Raw genomic sequence first — 18555 nt, forward strand, 5'->3', positions numbered from 1 at the left:
ATGAAACATAGAAACATAGAAACTAGGTGCAGGAGTAGGCCATTCGGCCCTTCGAGCCTGCACCGCCATTCAATATGATCATGGCTGATCATCCAACTCAGTATCCTGTACCTGCCTTCTCTCCATACCCCCTGATTCCTTTAGCCACAAGCGCCACATCTAACTCCCTCTTAAATATAGCCAATGAACTGGCCTCAACTACCTTCTCTGGCAGAGAATTCCAGAGATTCACCACTCTCTGTGTGAAAAATGTTTTTCTCATCTAGGTCCTAAAAGATTTCCCCCTTATCCTTAAACTGTGACCCCTTGTTCTGGACTTCCCCAACATCGGGAACAATCTTCCTGCATCTAGCCTGTCCAACCCCTTAAGAATTTTTAAAGTTTCTATAAGATCCCCCCTCAATCTTCTAAATTCTAGCGAGTACAAGCCGAGTCTATCCAGTCTTTCTTCATATGAAAGTCCTGACATCCCAGGAATCAGTCTAGTGAACCTTCTCTGTACTCCCTCTATGGCAAGAATGTCTTTCCTCAGATTAGGAGACCAAAACTGTACGCAATACTCCAGGTGTGGTCTCACCAAGACCCTGTACAACTGCAGTAGAACCTCCCTGCTCCTATACTCAAATCCTTTTACTATGAATGCTATCATACCATTCACTTTCTTCACTGCCTGCTGCACCTGCATGCCTACTTTCAATGACTGGTGTACCATGACTCCCAGGTCTCATTGAATCTCCCCGTTTCCTAATCGGCCACCATTCAGATAACAGTCTACTTTCCTGTTTTTGCCACCAAAGTGGATAACCTCACATTTATCCACATTATACTGCATCTGCCATGCATTTGTCCACTCACCCAGCCTATCTAAGTCACCTTGCAGACTCCTAGCATCCTCCTCACAGCTAACGCTGCCCCCCAGCTTCGTGTCATCCGCAAACTTGGAGATGTTTTGATGTTGGAGAAAGTAAAAGATGTGGAAGGGCAAGGATATTCCTGAGGCATCGTGAGTGGTTATCAAGTTTTAAAATTTAATAATTCCACTGCAAAAAAAAAAAACATCTCCTGTCAGTGTTTGTAAGATCTTGATGTTAGTGAAGTGGCCTCAGAGAAACCACAATGCAAATTATTTCATGAGCTCAGGTATTTGGAATGCCCCAGTTTAATGGAAATGTTTTCTTGATTGACTGTACTGAACTCATTCGCTCTGATTGTGAAGAAGAAAACACCAGTGTTTGTTTCCAGTATCTATTTCCTGGTTGGTGCCCTATTAAGTGAAGAACATTGGAATTTTCTTATTCACCCCGCTGTTCACTTGAATGATATATTTGGTTCGTGAATTGAACAAACACACAAATAGAACTGGAAATGGCACCAGATTAGGGCTAATTGTGACCCAATGGTTGTTGATTTTTTGGCATTGAAGATCTAATTAAATTTTAAGATGATAGTTATATTTCCCCTGTCAACACCTTCCAATTAAACAACATATAACATTGAAGCCACATATCTTCCCAAATGGCTGTAAATTGTGCCAGTTTGAGTGCATAAGGATGCCAAGTACTTTATTATCTAAGGAAATATAACTAGAATTAAAGTTGAGAGCATGTCAGTACTGACCTAACTGTGAAGGGTGGCCATCGATGAAACAGCTATGGTTGGGCCATGACCTTGGAACCTACTGGCCAATAATTGATATCCAACAGCACTTACATCTTTCCTTATGTTTACTTTCCCTTGAAAACATTTTCCCTGATACTGACTGATTTCAACTTTAGGATTGGCTCCTTATGACACATTCAGATAAATTCTGTTTTGATGTTGAGTGCATTCTTCTTATTTCACCTTAGTTATGGATTTGTTTATCCATGTCGCTTAAAATATCCTGGCATATCCAGAAGTGAGTGTCAATGGATGAGTTTCAGGTGAAAAAGTGTCACTAGAGAGCATTGCCTGCAGTAAATTCAACTTTGCAGCTGAATGAAGTAGACAGATGGGTGTAGATTAGCTGAACTGGAAATGTGCTGCTTCCTGTGGATATGACATTCCTGGGCAAATTTCCACATTTTCAGGCAGATGCCAGTTTTATATCTATACTGAAAAATATTGGCTTCAGGCCCAGGTGATAGTGCAACACTATTCTTCATCATTATCATTGGGATATTGCAAAGAGTCCATGCATTTTGTGTATTCCAAACACACAGTTACTTCCACACAACAATTAATTTAACTAATTATGGGGTTCAGTCATTATTGAGAGTGGCAAAGATATTCTTAAAGATCCGCTACTATTTTTAAATGACTACACCTGTGGCTCGTTTACTGTTGCCAATGATCACGGTATCTGAGTGAAATATTAAAATGTCATCCTTTTTTTATTTTTTACTCTTTCATACATTTTTAAATAATTACGTAACCATTGGAAATATTACAGAGACTACTCTCCTTATGCACAGAGCTTGGGCTACGAAATCTAACCTATCTTTCACTGACTCGTAAACAGAAGTAACTGCGATAATTCAGGCCACAGAATAAAGCATCTCTTGTCCTGCCAAAGTCCTGATGTATTGAGAGGCATGGATAGGGTAGACAGTCAGAACATTTTTCCCAGGGTGGAAATGTCCAACACTAGAGGGCATAGCTATAAGGTGAGAGGGTGGAAGCTTAATTGCAATGTGTGGGGCAAGTTATTTTACACAGAAAGCGGTGGAGATCTGGAACGCACTGCCAGAAGTTTGGTGGTGGAGGCAGATACGACAATAGCGTTAGGCTCGTGGAAGTGCAGAAAATAGAGAGATATGGATCATGTACAGGCAGTTGAGATCAGTTTAAAATGGTATTGTGTTCGGCACTAAAATTGTGGGCCGAATGGCCCGTTCCTGTGCCATACTGTTCTATGTTCTTTATATTCAACAGTCTCTCCCGCTGGCAAATCTCATGCCTTGCTAATTTCAGCGGCACATGGAGAAGATCATGTGATCAGTTCTCATGCTCTTTATGTCAGCATTGAAATCCCAGTCATGCTTCCCCCCCACCCCCACCCCCCACCAAAAAACAAATCTCTTTTTGTCAAGGACTATTAAAAAGGTGTTTTTTGTCCTGGCTGAACAATTCACTTTGCCACTTCAATGGATGAACACTGATTATATGGATCAGTCAATAACTTATATGCTATTTTCATTTCACTATAATAATTTTTGAAGTGGACATTGTCAAACCCTGAATTAAAAATAAATCCCAGTTGTGTATTTATGCATTATGCTGAGGTGGTAACTTGACCAACCATTTCACAGCATTTGAAAATTTGCAGCAGTATATTATGTAAGGTGTTTTTCATTGTGAAGGGCAACCTATGAAAGAGTGCACTATTTAGCATCTATCAATGCATTTCATGCCATGTTGCTTCAAGCCATAATAAAACTGAGATCCAAATGTTCCAAATTATTTCATTAGCGCAAGCTATTTTTTCATGCAACAGTCTCAGCTCATTCAGTGATGATTAATGGCTCGGGGCTAACCAAGTGGCCTTAATAATCCTGGCCCACTCCACAATGCAATTATCTCAGCCCCACCACAGCATCACTTGATCTGGCACTCCTATCAATTGCTGGCTTTGTGTGGTGAGACATGAAATCACCACTTGACGTTCAGTGTAGTAGACTGAACAGGAATATGATGTTACAGAACATCAATAGGAACTGGCAAGAATTATTCTCAGTCGCTTCTCCTAGGATGAGAAGTAAACTGCATGTTGTGTAAGGTGATATATGTGGATCAAACAGGTTACAGGTGGAGATGGAATGACAATCTTCATTACCATTAAGGGCGGCACAGTGGCGCAGCGAGTTGAGCTGCTGCCTCTCAGCGCCGGGGACCCAGGTTTGATCCTGACTTCGACTGTTGTCTGTGTGGAGTTTCCACATTCTCCCCGTAACACCATGGGTTTCCTCTGAGTGCTCTGGTTTCCTCCCACATCCCAAAGACATGTGGGTTTGCAGATTAATTGGCCTGTGTAAATTCCCTTTCGTGTGCAGGGGTGATTGTGAAAGTGGGGTAACTTTGAACCTAGGTGAACAGGCGATTGATGGTCACAGTTGAAAGATACAGCATGGAAGCAGGATTTACCTTTCACTCAATCAAAAATCGTGTCACCTCTTTTTTCCCCCCTGGATGGAGCTTGTGAATTGGACTCTTTCCATGCCAGATTAGAAAGTGGAACATTCAGTGAAGGAGGGGCAAGAAATAGCTGCTTAGTTTACTCCCTCAGTGTTGAGTGACAGCTCTTGTCTTCTTGCCGAAGTGCCAAAGCCACGGATAAATGAATGTTGGATTCTCCTGATCTCTATCACAGGAAGCAGAAAGTAAAAGATGAAAACTAAATGTAGCTACTCCAGCCTGCTTCTCCACTCAACACCACCCCCAATCCCACCTCCATTCATTTCAAGGATTTAATTCAACTTGATCCTTCCCACTCATCAGTCTGAGCATGACAAAAATAAATCTCGACTGTGTGTGGATCACTGCCAGGGAATGTTCCCTGCTGATGAAGCAGCTGTAAAGTTCCTGATTCCAATAATGAGATTGTGGGTGGCACTATGGCTCAACCCCCCCCCCCCCCCCCCCCCCCCCGAAAGCTCAGGCCCTTGGGTTCTGGTATCATCCTCATAAATCTTCTCTGCATCCTTCCCAGCTTGACATTGTCTTTCCTATGACACGGTGACCAAAATTGAACACAAATACTCTAACTGTGGCCACACCAATGTTTTATATAACTGCAACATGACCTCCCATCTTCTGTAGTCAATACTTTGACTGATGAAGGTCAATGTGCAACTAAAAAGCCTTTTTGACCACCTTATCCACCTGATGCCACGTTCAAGGAACTATATACTTGCATTCCTCAATCCCTCTGCTCTGCAACACTCCCAGAGCCCTACCATTCACCACGTAGTTACTGGTCTTGTTGGACTTCCCAAAATGCAATGCCTCACATTTCTCTGTGTTAAACTCCATCAACCATTCCTCAGCCCTACCGATCAAGATCCTGCTGCAATTTTTGACAACCATCTTCACTATCTACAATACCACTTTGGTGTAGTGTCACACACTCGGTGGGCCAAAGGGCCTGGTTTCACACTGTATTTCTAAAGTAAAGTAATGAAGCAAGATCTTGGCAAACGAGCACTTTAGACTAAATTTAAAAGATTGCTGAATCAGTGAGCTGCTAGTCACCCTGCCATCCAACCACCATCCCACCAAAAGAAAGAGGATTGCTGGCAGATCAGACAGTGCCTACTGTAGGTGTGCTTGATAAACTGGTCCAGTAGATAGGAAGTTGTCCTTCATCTGCCCATTTGTAAAATACCAAGTGCAAGGATCACTTTCACAGGCTGTTGCCCTCTAATCCATGCATATCTGAAAAAAATATCGAACAGATATTGTCCTGAGAAGATAGTGAAAATTCCTAGGCCATAAAACACACAGGAACATAGGAAAAGGAAAAGGCCATCAGGTCCTGCAAGTCTGCACTGCCATTTAATATGATCACAACTGACCTCTACTTTAAATCATCTACTGTGCCAGTTCCCTAGAACCCTCAGAACCTAAATCTTTCAAATATTTATGTTCACCCCCCAAGGCATACTGTTCTAAGAAGCAATTACTGTCACACACCACACCTTGTTCTATGCTACTCTTGCCAGTTTGGTTCATCCAATTAATATGTAAATTAACAACTTCCATGATGATTGCAATTCTTACAAACATGCCCTAGATTTCCCCCCCATTTTTGCTGTGCCTGAACACGAGGTCACATTTTGGAGGCCAATAAACTACTCCCACCTGTGTCTGCTTTCCTTTACCATTCAAGATATTAACCCAAACGGATTGTACATTACTAATCGCTGCCACTATGAATCTACGCCATGCACACTAATTTTCACTTTCCCACTTTTGCATCCACTCCCTACATACTTCCAGCAATTTACCCAGGCACATTTACCTACAAACCCGCATATAGTTGGAGGGATGTGGGTGGAAACTGGAGCATGTGGAGGAAATCTTTGCAGTCACAGGGATAATGTGCAATCTCCATACAGGCAGCACCCAAGATCAGGACATGAAGCTGTCAACCATCTCCAAAACAGCTCCATCAATGAGGACAGGGTTTGTTTAACTCCCTCCCCCCATTTCCATGCCAACAACCAACTCTTTCATCTCGTTGATGTTGAGCTAGTTTGTTGTTCTGATACCATGATATAAAATTCCCAACCTCTTTTCTGTACTCCATCTCATAATTATTGTTGATCCAGCTGACAACATTGGCGAACTTAAAGAACAAATTGGCAGTGTACTTGGCCACACAGTCATAGGTGTACAGGGAGTAGAGAAAGGGAAATTGTACTCATTCTCGATGACTACCAGCATTGAATGTCAGTTTGGAGGAAATGTTTTGACCAAATCTAAAGGGCGACTTAATCCGCGAGTTCTGGCGAGTTTGCCCTCGACTCTTACTCGCAGCATGGTCGACACGAAGTCGTAGGAGGTCTTCGTAACTCTCCTTCATGCTCGAGAGTGGTCTCCGCATAATCGAGGCCTCAGCTAGGTCGCGGCATTTTTTTCAATATGTTCAAAAATGCCCGCAAATAAAAAAAGTTTGCCATGGAAAAAATTGTTACTTTTTTTACTCGTAGGTTTAGTCTTAGTAGGTCGTCATGTTAGTCGTAGGTGATCGAGGGTAGTCGAAGGTAGTCATAGATAGTCTTCATCATAGTCAAAGGGAGGTCAAAGGAGATCGAAGGAGGTCGTCTTCGCTCTCCACTATTCGGTATCCAATTTTCCCAAAGTAAGTCGAAGCGAGTCGTAGCTGGTCGAAGCTGGTCTTCAGCGTAGTCGAAGGAGGTCTTCTATATGTCATTTGTTCAAACTCTTCTAGACTCGCCAATTAGGTCGCCCAAGTGGAACAGCCCCTTAATAGATTGAATTCTGCCTTTTAAGAATCAATCTGCACATGGAGGCCCTGAGTTAAATGTCCAGGAATTTAGAGTTGATATTATTTGGTATTATGGTGTTAAAGGTTGAGTTACATCAATTAATATCATCCCGGCAATAGGTATTCTTACTGTCAAGGTTATCCAGAGATGAATGTAGTTGAAGGGTGATGGTGCCCTCTACAGACATAATTTTTCTGTAGACAAATTGCAAAGGGCTTAGATTGTCCAAGAGACTGGTATTGATATGGGTTATTATCAGTCTTTCAAAGAATGTTATTATGGTCAATGTCAGAGTTTCTGGTTGGTACTCAGTGAGATGGATCACTATACTTTTTTCAGGATTGGAATGATGGAGGTTTGCTTGAAGCAGCTGGGGACAATGGAGACTGAAAATGTTGGTGAAGACTGGTCAGTTGATCGGTGTACAATTTCAGATCCCATCCAGGGACTGAGAATTCTGAGTTTATACCCTCATGAAAGCAGCCACTTAGATGTAGGAGAACCAACTGAGGATGCAGGCACGCCTTGCTGGGACTTTGTTTGCCTCCTCAAAACAAGTGTAAATGACGTTGCCAGAGATCGGCCCTGGTTTTGACTTCTAGCCCGGCATAGTATTCAGGATCTGACACAGTTACCTGGAATGCACAATTGAATTGAGCCTCAAGTTTGTCTGTAATACTCTTTATTGCAGATATGATAACCTTATGGAGATCACACTTGCCTTCTTGTACAGTATAGGTTAATCTATCTGGAAAGTCCTGGATCTGGATTTTTAGCAGAGAATGAATCTCCCTATTCATCCAATATTTCTGGTTAGGATATATTATTAATTGTCTTTGGTATGAGACAGTCTTTGACGTATTTAATGATGAAAATGGGGACGAGTGGGGCATACATGTTCAGGCTGGATGAAGTGGTCTTGAACACGTTCCATTAAGGTAATACTGAAGTTATACTCAGTCTCCTCAAACCAGTACGGTATTACTCTCTGCATTGATTCCTCATGCTTCAATCCATTTTGAAGCCAGCGGGAGCAGCACCAATGATGACCAGACTGGCCAAAAGTAGGTTGAGGACTGGAGCAAAAGGTGCATTTCATGGTAGTACTTGATGGTGAGTGTAGCTATAACAGTTAACTCACAAGGAGATTGGTTATTTATTTCACCATTTTCCCAAGTATGACCTCTTTGGGGCTTGATTTAGATTGGAACAATTATCCAGTAGTGCACTGTGACTCACTGCCCTCAGCATATTACACCATATATGTGTGTATGATTTGCACACTAGTAATGGCATATGTATAAAAGTCACCAATATTTTGGAAGAAGTTTCTGCGTCAGTACATCAGCAGCTGCATTTGTAATCTAGTTTACTCTTGTAATGCCGATCAATGACGTTTGGTGATACTTGTATGTTTTTTTTGACTGAAAAATTGAAGAATTAGTGGGTAAAACCAATGGGCCAAATTGTGCATGAGACAATCTCACACTCAAGTACACTGCAATAGTCTCACATGCCTTTGGTAGCTGCATGACTCCTAGCAACCTTGAGGCTTTGCATCTGCAGCGTCCAATAAGGGAGAGCAGTCCAGGAGTGACAGCGAGATCTCAATAGGAAATCCTCTGATCCCCATCTAATCATTTGTATTGCCCACCATCTTTACAATAAAATAATTTAGTTACATTACTACTGTAAGTAATTAAAATATAAATATAAAGTAAATTAAACAAAAAGCAAAAAATATTTCATACTCACTTATTTTTACACTGAAGTTTGTGATCCATTCGAATAAACAAGACCATAAACAAAACAAGACAAACGAAGCCACGTATTTAAAGTGTAAACCGAAGGATCAGATATGAAATATATCTGAAATGTATCGCAACTTATCTTAATCAGCAAATTCACCAGAATTCTGCTGTGAGTCTAGAAGCAAAATAGGTTGGTCAGAACAGGGGGGAGAAGGGGATACTGGCATCTGACCTCCAGTATTCTTCATACATTTGTGCTGTAATGCACAAAGAGGTGTGGGGTCTGTCAATGAATCTCTTGTAATCTGTCAACTGAATGTTCAGCCAATTTCTATTGCACAGCAAGATCTGAACATTGCTGATCTATTCATTTCGGTTGCATGAATTTAAATAGGAATTCTTTTGATGATCTTTTCACTTTCAGGAGCCGAGTCCATAAATGTTGTAGGTCAAACATTCAGGGGAACCCGACATGTAACTTTAAACAAAATACTCTTCTTGTTTGGATTTCTCTTCCCCTCCCGACAGTAACAACTCTAGTTCCACATTGTGACTATTATTATTAAATTCTTCCTCCTCTTAAATGTATCCTTCTGCAACCATTCACAAGCCAGGGATGAACAAAAGTGTTCATTCCAATGTGATGAAGATCTAAAGCTGCATCAAATTTTCATATTCACTCAATTGCATTCGTATCAGACAGTTGCCATTGGGGCTAAAATTTGGAGGCATTCACATATATGTAGTTCAATGTGTTCTTCAGAGATTTAAATAACATTCAATGAAAGAAGGAATCTTAATACGTGTTCACTGGAGGTTCTGTGTGACTGAAGGTTCCGTTTGTTCTGCACAGATAAGTTCAGTGTTCAACAAGTCTCACCATTTAGCCAGAATCCATTATGGTTCCCTGTTTTTCTGTCACATCTTTTTCACCCCCATCGAAATAGATAGTAGTGAGATCAGAGTGTTTAACTTTTGTTTCTAAATTGATCAAAAGATTAAATCCTGATTTAAAACTAACAGCTACACAAAAATCTGATATGGTGTTGTTTGAAAATGCATAACACTCATTCTCTCTCACTGTTTATCTACACCTTGTCACAACAAAACAACCTTAACATTTCTCGGCATAGGCAGGTATATGTATTAAAAATAAAGCAAATTATGGTGCTCACCACAATGAAGATCAGTTTTCATTTCAGATTGATAGCAAATTGATGCAGTATTAAAGCAGAACAATCAATCATTCCCAATTTGATTGTTGGTACATTCGGTAGCACACATCTATTGCTTTTACATCAGGTTAAAGTTCAAAAGAAATGTTGCTGACTCATGGAATCCTTTATTCTGTATGACTTTGTTATTTACTTCTCAATTACAGTCAATAATATTTTGTTGGTTCAATGAATTGGATTGTGATCTTTTCAGCGGAATGAAACATAATGTGAAAAGAATAAGATAATACAATGAGTATTGAATCTATTGTTCCCATCTGTGTCAGGAATGTTATAATAAACACTTGACGAATGAATGATCAAACACTTACACTGTTAGATATAATGGTGAAAAATAAGTGTATTTTTCATATGCTGTGGAACAATGTTAGAAATGTTTTTCCATGGTCTGCTGCAAATGTATATACATACCACCACCTACTGGACAATGCCATATCTTACATGAAAAATAAAAAAGAGCATTTAGTTTAGAGATACAGCGTGGAAACGGGCCCTTTGGCCCACCGAGTCTGCACTGACCAGTGATCCATGCACATTAGCACAAGCCTACACACACTAAGTATAATTTACACATACCAAATATACAAACCCAAGCCAATTAAGCTAGAAACCTGTACGTCTTTGGAGTGTGGGAGAAAACCAAAGATTTCGGAGAAAACCCACACGGTCACGGGGAGAACGTACAAACACCGTACAGACAGCACCCGTAGTTGGGATTGAACCCGGGTCTTCGGCGCTGCAAGCGCTGTAAGGCAACAACTCTACATTATCGCCACCATGGCTGGCCTGAAATATGGGAAAACCTGCTTCCATTTTGTTAATGTAGAAATATTATTAATGCATGAACATCTATAAAATAAACCAAATATGAGGAAAAGATATGTGAAAACCCAATGGAATGAAATAAGAAGGGGACAAATGGTTAGAATAATATGAAGAGGATTGAATATTCACAAAATGGTGTTCATTATATTTTTAACATGTTTATTATAAAGGCAATTATTTACTATTAGCAATAGTATACTTTATATTTTATTCTTTTTATCTTAGATCAAATGACAGGAGATCACACTAGGCTGGAGTTTCACAATATTGAAACGGGCATAGTGACAGAAAGGAGATACATGTCAAATGTCCCTTCAAATTTCATCGGCCACTTACAGAGTCTAATGTTTAATGGGATGCCTTATATAGACCTGTGCAAAAATGGTGATATTGACTACTGCGAACTCAATGCGAGATTTGGTTTAAAAAGTATCATTGCTGATCCTGTGACCTTCAAGACGAAATCCAGCTATGTTGCACTGTCCACATTGCAAGCCTACACCTCCATGCATCTGTTCTTCCAATTCAAGACTACGTCAGCAGATGGCCTGATACTCTTCAATAGTGGAGACGGCAATGACTTCATTGTAATAGAACTTGTTAAAGGGTATGATGCAGCATTTGAATTTTTTTTATTGTTTCCGAGTATTTTTGGTAACTATGCTTGAATGTTTTACACATATCTTTAATTATGTTCTCTAAAACTAAAATTCAGCATACTTTAAATCTGTGCCAACATTGTTCCTGCATGTGGTATGTAAAACAAAAGTGTCCTATGTGTAAAATCTTGATGACAATATAGATCAGAAAGAATACTGTTTTTTAGTTTGTTTTTGAAAAGGATATTTAACTGGGTCACAATACTAAAATGAATGTATACTCTTCCAGTATTAATGAGTGGAACACTAACTTGTTTATTTTTTCCTTCCCCACAGGTACTTACACTATGTATTTGATTTAGGCACTGGTCCATCCCTCATTAAGGGGAACTCTGACAAACTGCTGAATGACAATAAGTGGCATAATGTGCTAATTTCAAGGGACACAAACAACTTGCACACTGTGAAGATCAACTCCAAGCTCATCACTCAAAATACAGTTGGAGCCAGAAATCTGGATCTCAAAGGTAAAGATTTCCTTCTTTCCATTACAAAGTAATTTTTGTTTTGATTTCTTGAGGGAAATGCTAATTGCATTGTTCTAATTTAATCTGCAATAGTTACTCAGATTTACAATTTTTCTTCAGAATAATCACTCCTTTATTTGATTAAATACTATTCAATTTATTGTTGCAAGTGGAATTTACAAAGTCAAAATTAGCATGAGTGAGATCTGAAACTTTACACACCAAAGTTGGATTCGGGCGTAAAGAAATTGTCTTGAGTTTATGGAGGTTGTCCCAGAATCCATGGTAACGATATGATGGAGAAAAAAATGCAAGGCTATCAATAAAGGGCCTGTGAATAGAATGTTGTAATGTATGAAAGAAAGTGAGTTAAGGGCCTGTCCCACTTTCACGACCTGTGCAGAGTTTGCCCTTGACTCGTACTCGCAGCATGGTTGTAGGAGGTCGGAGGTAGGTCGTAGCAAGCCGTGATGCTAGTCGTAGGTACTTGTGGCATCAAGTAGATCGGGGCGTTTTTTCTAGCATGACGAAAAATGTCCACGAGTAAAAAAGGTTGTGAATTAGGTTGTGAAATTGGGACAGGCCCTTTAGCCTGTGTTGGGATTGTTTATGGAATGTGACAGGCCACATGGACTTTGCTTACAATCTGTGCATTCAGAAAAGTTGCTTTCAGATATTTTTAATCCCCCTTCAAGTTTAGTTTTGTTTAGGTCATTGTCACGTATACCGAATACAGCGAAAAACCTTTGCTGGTGCTATATCCAGTCAGCAGAAAGACAATATTTAATCTTGTATACATAGGAAGTAGGCAAGTAGCCTGGAATCATATGTTTAATCGAAGTATTAGTCACTCTGTCACCACCCCTCCACCATCTCTGCTTGCCAGAAGAAATAATGTTGACAACTGTTGTTTATTGAGTGCAGTAAACATAATAAACATTTCAAAACACTTCACATTATCACTCCAATTGGGATACCAAGCTGTGGACATATGGTTTGTACTTGTCTAAATGCTTAATCAAAGCGAAACGTTGTAACACAGAAGGGGAGTAGGGAGAGGTGGTATCATTTAAGGTGGACATTTCCCGAACAGAAAAGGGCGAGCTGGAAGTGACCTTGATAAGAACAGTTAATCAGGGGTCAAAAATTGCTGACCTGGTCATAATACCAATGCAGCAGCATCTACACTCATTAATTACTTTGTGTATGACTGTTTCATTTAATGAGAAGATCACATTTTATTGCCTTAGCCCCCTTCGCAATCTCCATTCTCTGCCAAGTTCCATCTTTCCTGTGATATGTGTTGAAATTGAGCTTTGCATATTAACAAATTTGACTCCAGGCTGAGCTTCGGACCACATGCTTCAGTCTTTCACCATCGTTGTCACAACGCAACCTCCACTCAGCTGCTTGCAAAAACCTCACCTGTACTTTAGATCTAACTTTCCGCCATGCTACCAGTTGACTTCCATTATTCTTCCTTACCATGGTGGTTATGAAAGGAACTATATTTCTTGTGATTAGATCTTTATTCGTGGGACATCAGGAATAAACCAAGCCTCTGAATCTAACATAAGCGGTAGGGACGTTAATGGAAATAATTTTGGGGGTTAAGATTAATCAAGAGCATTGTTTTGTTGGTAAAAAATCCTAAATCCTAAATCAGTGCTCTTAGACTTGAGTAAGGCCCCTTTACAATCCACATTGATTACTATTCCCAAAGAATAAAGTCTGTTGAATCCGGGAGCAAGTTAACAAATTGGAATTGATAATTGGCTTGGTTGGAAAAGCAAAGGATAATAGCAAAGGTTTATTTTGTAATTGGAAGCCTGTGGCCAGGGGATTTGGGCTGGAGCACTTGCTATTTATTTAAAAATATATTGATAATTGGATATGAAGAAAAGGAGATGTGATTAATAAGTTTGTAGTTGACATGAAAATGAGTGATGTTGGTGGTGATCATTGTAGTCACAGGGTGATATTGCTCAGTTGGTAAAATGGGCAAACTTTAATGCTGATAAGTATGAGATGATGCAATTTGATTAGTATATACACAATGAATATTTGGCCTGAGGAAATGTTGGGGAATAGAGGGAACATGAGATCAAGGATCTAAGGATCCTTGAAGGTGGCAAATTAGATAGGTGAGGCACTGAATAAGGCATTTAAGATAGTTGCTAGGACATAGAATATATGAGTAATGATTGGTTAGGTCCGAGCTGGATTAATGTGTACAGTTCTGGTTGCAACACAATATGAATGATTTGAATGCACTGGAGAGAGTGCAGAGGAGATTCACCAAGATGTTGCCTGGGATATATTATTTTAGTTATGAGGAGAGATTGGATAGATAGGGTTTGTTTTACTTGAAGCAGAGGAAGCTGAGAATGCACCTAATAAAGATTTTAAAAAACCCACGAGGGTCACAGATATAAAATATATATGGGAGGAAACTTTTCACTGTGGCAAATGTGTTGATAACATGGGGATAAAGGTTTTATGGTCAGGGGTGAGAGGATTAGAGGAGATTTGTGGAAAATTATTTTCAACATTTAAGCAATATAAGTGTGGGGGAAATGGGATTGGTATGGACAGGTACGTGATGGTCAGCATGGTCATGTTGGGCTGAAGGACCTAGTTTGGTGTTGTGTAACTAAAGTTTTTGGGGATGTATTTGGATTGTTTAATGTTATTTTTTTAATATGTTATATGAAAGGGGTTGAAAGTTGACCATTTCTTGAACAAGCAAAATTTTACCTCAATCCTCTGTATCTTCGAAGAATAACAGCAATAATATGACCACAATCTGGCAATATTGATTATGCTTAGTCATTCCTGCCATATATTTCTGGAAGGCATTTGGTAGGTAAAGAAGATGTTCGGGAATGTCATATGAATAGATAAATCATGTGTCTGTTTCCTGCCAAAATGGGGGCACATTGAGTAAACATCTGCCATGAAAACTTGATTGGTGGCAGCCACCAATCATATTTGTAGGTATAGAAACATAGAAACATAGAAATTAGGTGCAGGAGTAGGCCATTCGGCCCTTCGAGCCTGCACCGCCATTCAATATGATCATGGCTGATCATCCAACTCAGTATCCCGTACCTGCCTTCTCTCCATACCCTCTGATCCCCTTAGCCACAAGGGCCACATCTAACTCCCTCTTAAATATAGCCAATGAACTGGCCTCGACTACTCTCTGTGGCAGGGAGTTCCAGAGATTCACCACTCTCTGTGTGAAAAAAGTTCTTCTCATCTCGGTTTTAAAGGATTTCCCCCTTATCCTTAAGCTGTGACCCCTTGTCCTGGACTTCCCCAACATCGGGAGCAATCTTCCTGCATCTAGCTGCTAAACCTGAAAGAAATTACTAAACAAGAACCTGCTGCACAGCAAATTACATGCATATTATGTCACCTTCAATCAAGGAACCTGCTGCTGTAATATCCTCCATAGCAAATTGGAAGTCTATTGAAATGAATGTTTTTTTGTTGTTCTCATTTCCTGCATAGCTATTTCCGAAAGTGTAAGCTGAAAACATTCACCTGCAGATAAATATTCCTCACCCTTCAGTGACTTTAGCCCTTCCAGGCTTGGCAAAGGCTGACTGTAATTGAAATGAAATTCACTTGTTTTCTAAAGGCTATTGGAATTCTTGTCCCTTCCGCACACTGTGACACTTGAAACAGGATTCTTCTTCTTCTGCATTTCTCTCAAGCAGTTCCCAACATTTTAAACAGCAGCACTATTTTATCTTTGTTCAGATGCTAAGAGCAAATGCTCCACTGATAATTAATATTACAAATAAACTCATGAATTGGATTGGTAACTTAGTATTCATTATTATAATTATGTGGAAATAGGTCTGATGAAGGGTTTTGACCCAAAATGTCACCCATTCGCTCTCTCTATGTGGGGAACTGATTGAGAAAAACATCACCCATTCGCTGCCTGTCCTGCTGAGTTATTCCAGCATTTTGTGTCTATCTTTTGTTTAAACCAGCATCTACAGTTCCTTCCCCCACATTTTGTGGAAAGCAATGATTTCTTAGTTGCTAGAATCATATAATGCCTAGCAAAGGAAAATGGCCGTAAATAAATACGATGTTTTGGTTGATTTGTTTTTCCTGGAGATTTCCAACTGACTATGGTGCTAACATAGTATAACTCGACTATCACGTGCTAAATAAGAAGATAAATCAATAAATATCAACTTTTAAAGAAAATAATTTAAGATTAATGCACAAAAAATGACTGGTGGATCTTGGAAAATTAACCCGATAGTGTAGTCTAAACATGGGGATCATCTGACTCGGTTACAAACATCTGTTGACTCACTTCGATAATGCTTCTTGAACCGGTTTGTCAGAATCTGAGATAATCCACAATTAATTTATAGATATTTCATTTATTGAGTTGAATATATTTGCCACCAATAATGTAACTGAAATTAAAAAGCATTTAAGGAAAAGCACATAGAGCAATAAATGCATCAGCAATTGTATTCAAATTATTTGATTCAAGCAATGGAAAAGGGAAGCATTTGATCAAGGCAGCAATTATTACTGGCCATTATTACAGGCATTGCTGGTGTCCAGGATGTGCCATGGACATAAGTCTGTTGTGTCCCCAAATCTTTCCATTTTCATGATCAATTAGCTTTCTGGTCCGAACTAGCAAATGGAGTATGCGTACCAGTAAGCTGCCCCTCTTAATCCATAAACATATTTTGTCAAAATAAACCACAAGTATGTTTATTTTAAACCACGTCTCCATGAGGGTTATCATCAACTTGGATGAGGAATAAAGAATTGAGTCTTTGTGTAAGATAGAACTGCAGATGCTGGTTTACACTGAAGATAGACACAAAATGCTGGAGCAACTCAGCGGAACAGGCAGTATATCTAGATAAAAAGGAATGGGTGATGTTTTGGGTTGCGACCCTTCTTCAAACTTAGTTCTTTTGTTAATTTTCACTCAAAATGTTAGCATAATCTGGATGGAGAAGTTTGCAATATGCCAAAAAGCCAAGGGATTTTAAAGATAAATTACATCTAAAACCATCTCAGTTTTTTCCTGTGATTTTGTTTAATTAAAGTTGGTTCTAGATTCAATGCATCCAAATGCAGAACGATTTCTCAACAGCAGAGCAATTTCTCAATTCCATCCTGTCGAAAAAGGAGCTTGATGGAAAACACATTGCCTATTTGTTATTAACCAGTTTACACATAATAACTTTTTACAGCATTTTTAATCTTTCATTTGGCCATTAACATTTATTTTCAATTTATGGTCAGCCATTCTTTCGGTGATCTGAAAAAAAAATGGAAATCAGTGCAAGAGCTCATTTGCTATTGCTTTGTGAATACGAACCACTTCCCACACTGGGAACCTTTGCTGCCAACAGAATGGGTGACATTTAATGAAACGGATAAAAAAGAAAGCTCTGGCAGATGCAGATGTAGCTCAATGTATATTGTAATATACAGAGCAAGTTGCGATATTTTGATTGAAGTAAGATGAATCACACATAATAAAATGACTGCTTACATAATTGATCAAAATGTCACTGTGCGCTATAGTTGCATCCAATTCCATTTGAAGTCAATGGAGTCTCACGCATACTGCATCTGGTCTCATCTGGCATTAATTTCCCCACGTAAGACTGAGCTTAGCCATTGGACTCTACAGCAATGGAGTTTAAAGGCAGAGCCAAGACCATTTGGTAAGTCCCAAATTTCCATGAGTGGCTATACATGCAGGAAGTCCCAGACTTACTGAGATGATACTGGTAAAATCTGATCATTATGATCAGAGCTGCTGATTCCAGATAGAAAGGATTCCCCAATTTATTGTCTTCTGTGAAAAGGACAGTGTAATTTTCTATGTCAAAAAGGACGCGTGAAGGGATGGCGCACCCAAGGCAACACACATTTTAAGAGTGGTAGTTATCCCTCTCCATAGCTGTTAGGTGAATGCAGTCACGGTATTCAGAACATCTCAAGCACATTATTACTATATTTCAAATTACCCCTATACAAGATCTGCTGATGCTTCCAGCGTGGGCAGCAACCTTACACAATAGCGTTTACACACGCATGATTTCCCCAATGCAATAAACTATAATGTGTGTGAGAGCTATAGTCCCTATGTTCAGCAGAGTAATGCCATCAATCATTTCTTAGAGGTGTTTAAAATTAATGAACCATTCAACACTTCACCCAGTGAAAATCACACAGCAGCTTCTAATCATCCAAAAGTTATTGATCTTTCATTGCACCTCTATTATATGAATTGAAAACCTTAACTTTTAACCTATTGCATTTTGAACAATCTGCAACACAATGTTTTTCCAAATGTTATTCACATTTTGTCTTTTTTTTCCCTGTGTGGAAACAGGTTTGTTCATTTTTTATAATGGCTTTGAAAACTGCATTCACTAATCACCTCTGTTCTAATCAGCCACCGTTTCTGTGTCTGCAGGAGTACTTTAGAATTGGGTGTGTGTGTGTATGGCACAGTAATTTCTGTTCTCCATCTGTGGGAGATGATATATATGCAGCTTTCAAACTTTGATGAGCCCATATCATGTACTGCATTTCATTTCCTACACAAGCCTATTCTG

General features: G+C 39.5%; 1 protein-coding gene across 33 annotated transcripts in view; it reads left to right on the top strand.

Moving 5' to 3' along the window:
- Window positions 1-18555, top strand: part of nrxn1 (neurexin 1) — a 1413544-nt gene that overhangs the window by 825592 nt on the left and 569397 nt on the right. For all 33 annotated transcript variants that reach the window (XM_033025243.1, XM_033025244.1, XM_033025241.1 and 30 more), the window contains 2 exons: window positions 11026-11407; window positions 11736-11926. In XM_033025243.1, coding sequence (XP_032881134.1) covers window positions 11026-11407; window positions 11736-11926 — 573 coding nt within the window. The remainder of the gene's footprint in view (window positions 1-11025; window positions 11408-11735; window positions 11927-18555) is intronic.

Source organism: Amblyraja radiata, chromosome 8 (genome assembly GCF_010909765.2).
Source record: "Amblyraja radiata isolate CabotCenter1 chromosome 8, sAmbRad1.1.pri, whole genome shotgun sequence".
NCBI classification, from domain to species: domain Eukaryota; kingdom Metazoa; phylum Chordata; class Chondrichthyes; order Rajiformes; family Rajidae; genus Amblyraja; species Amblyraja radiata.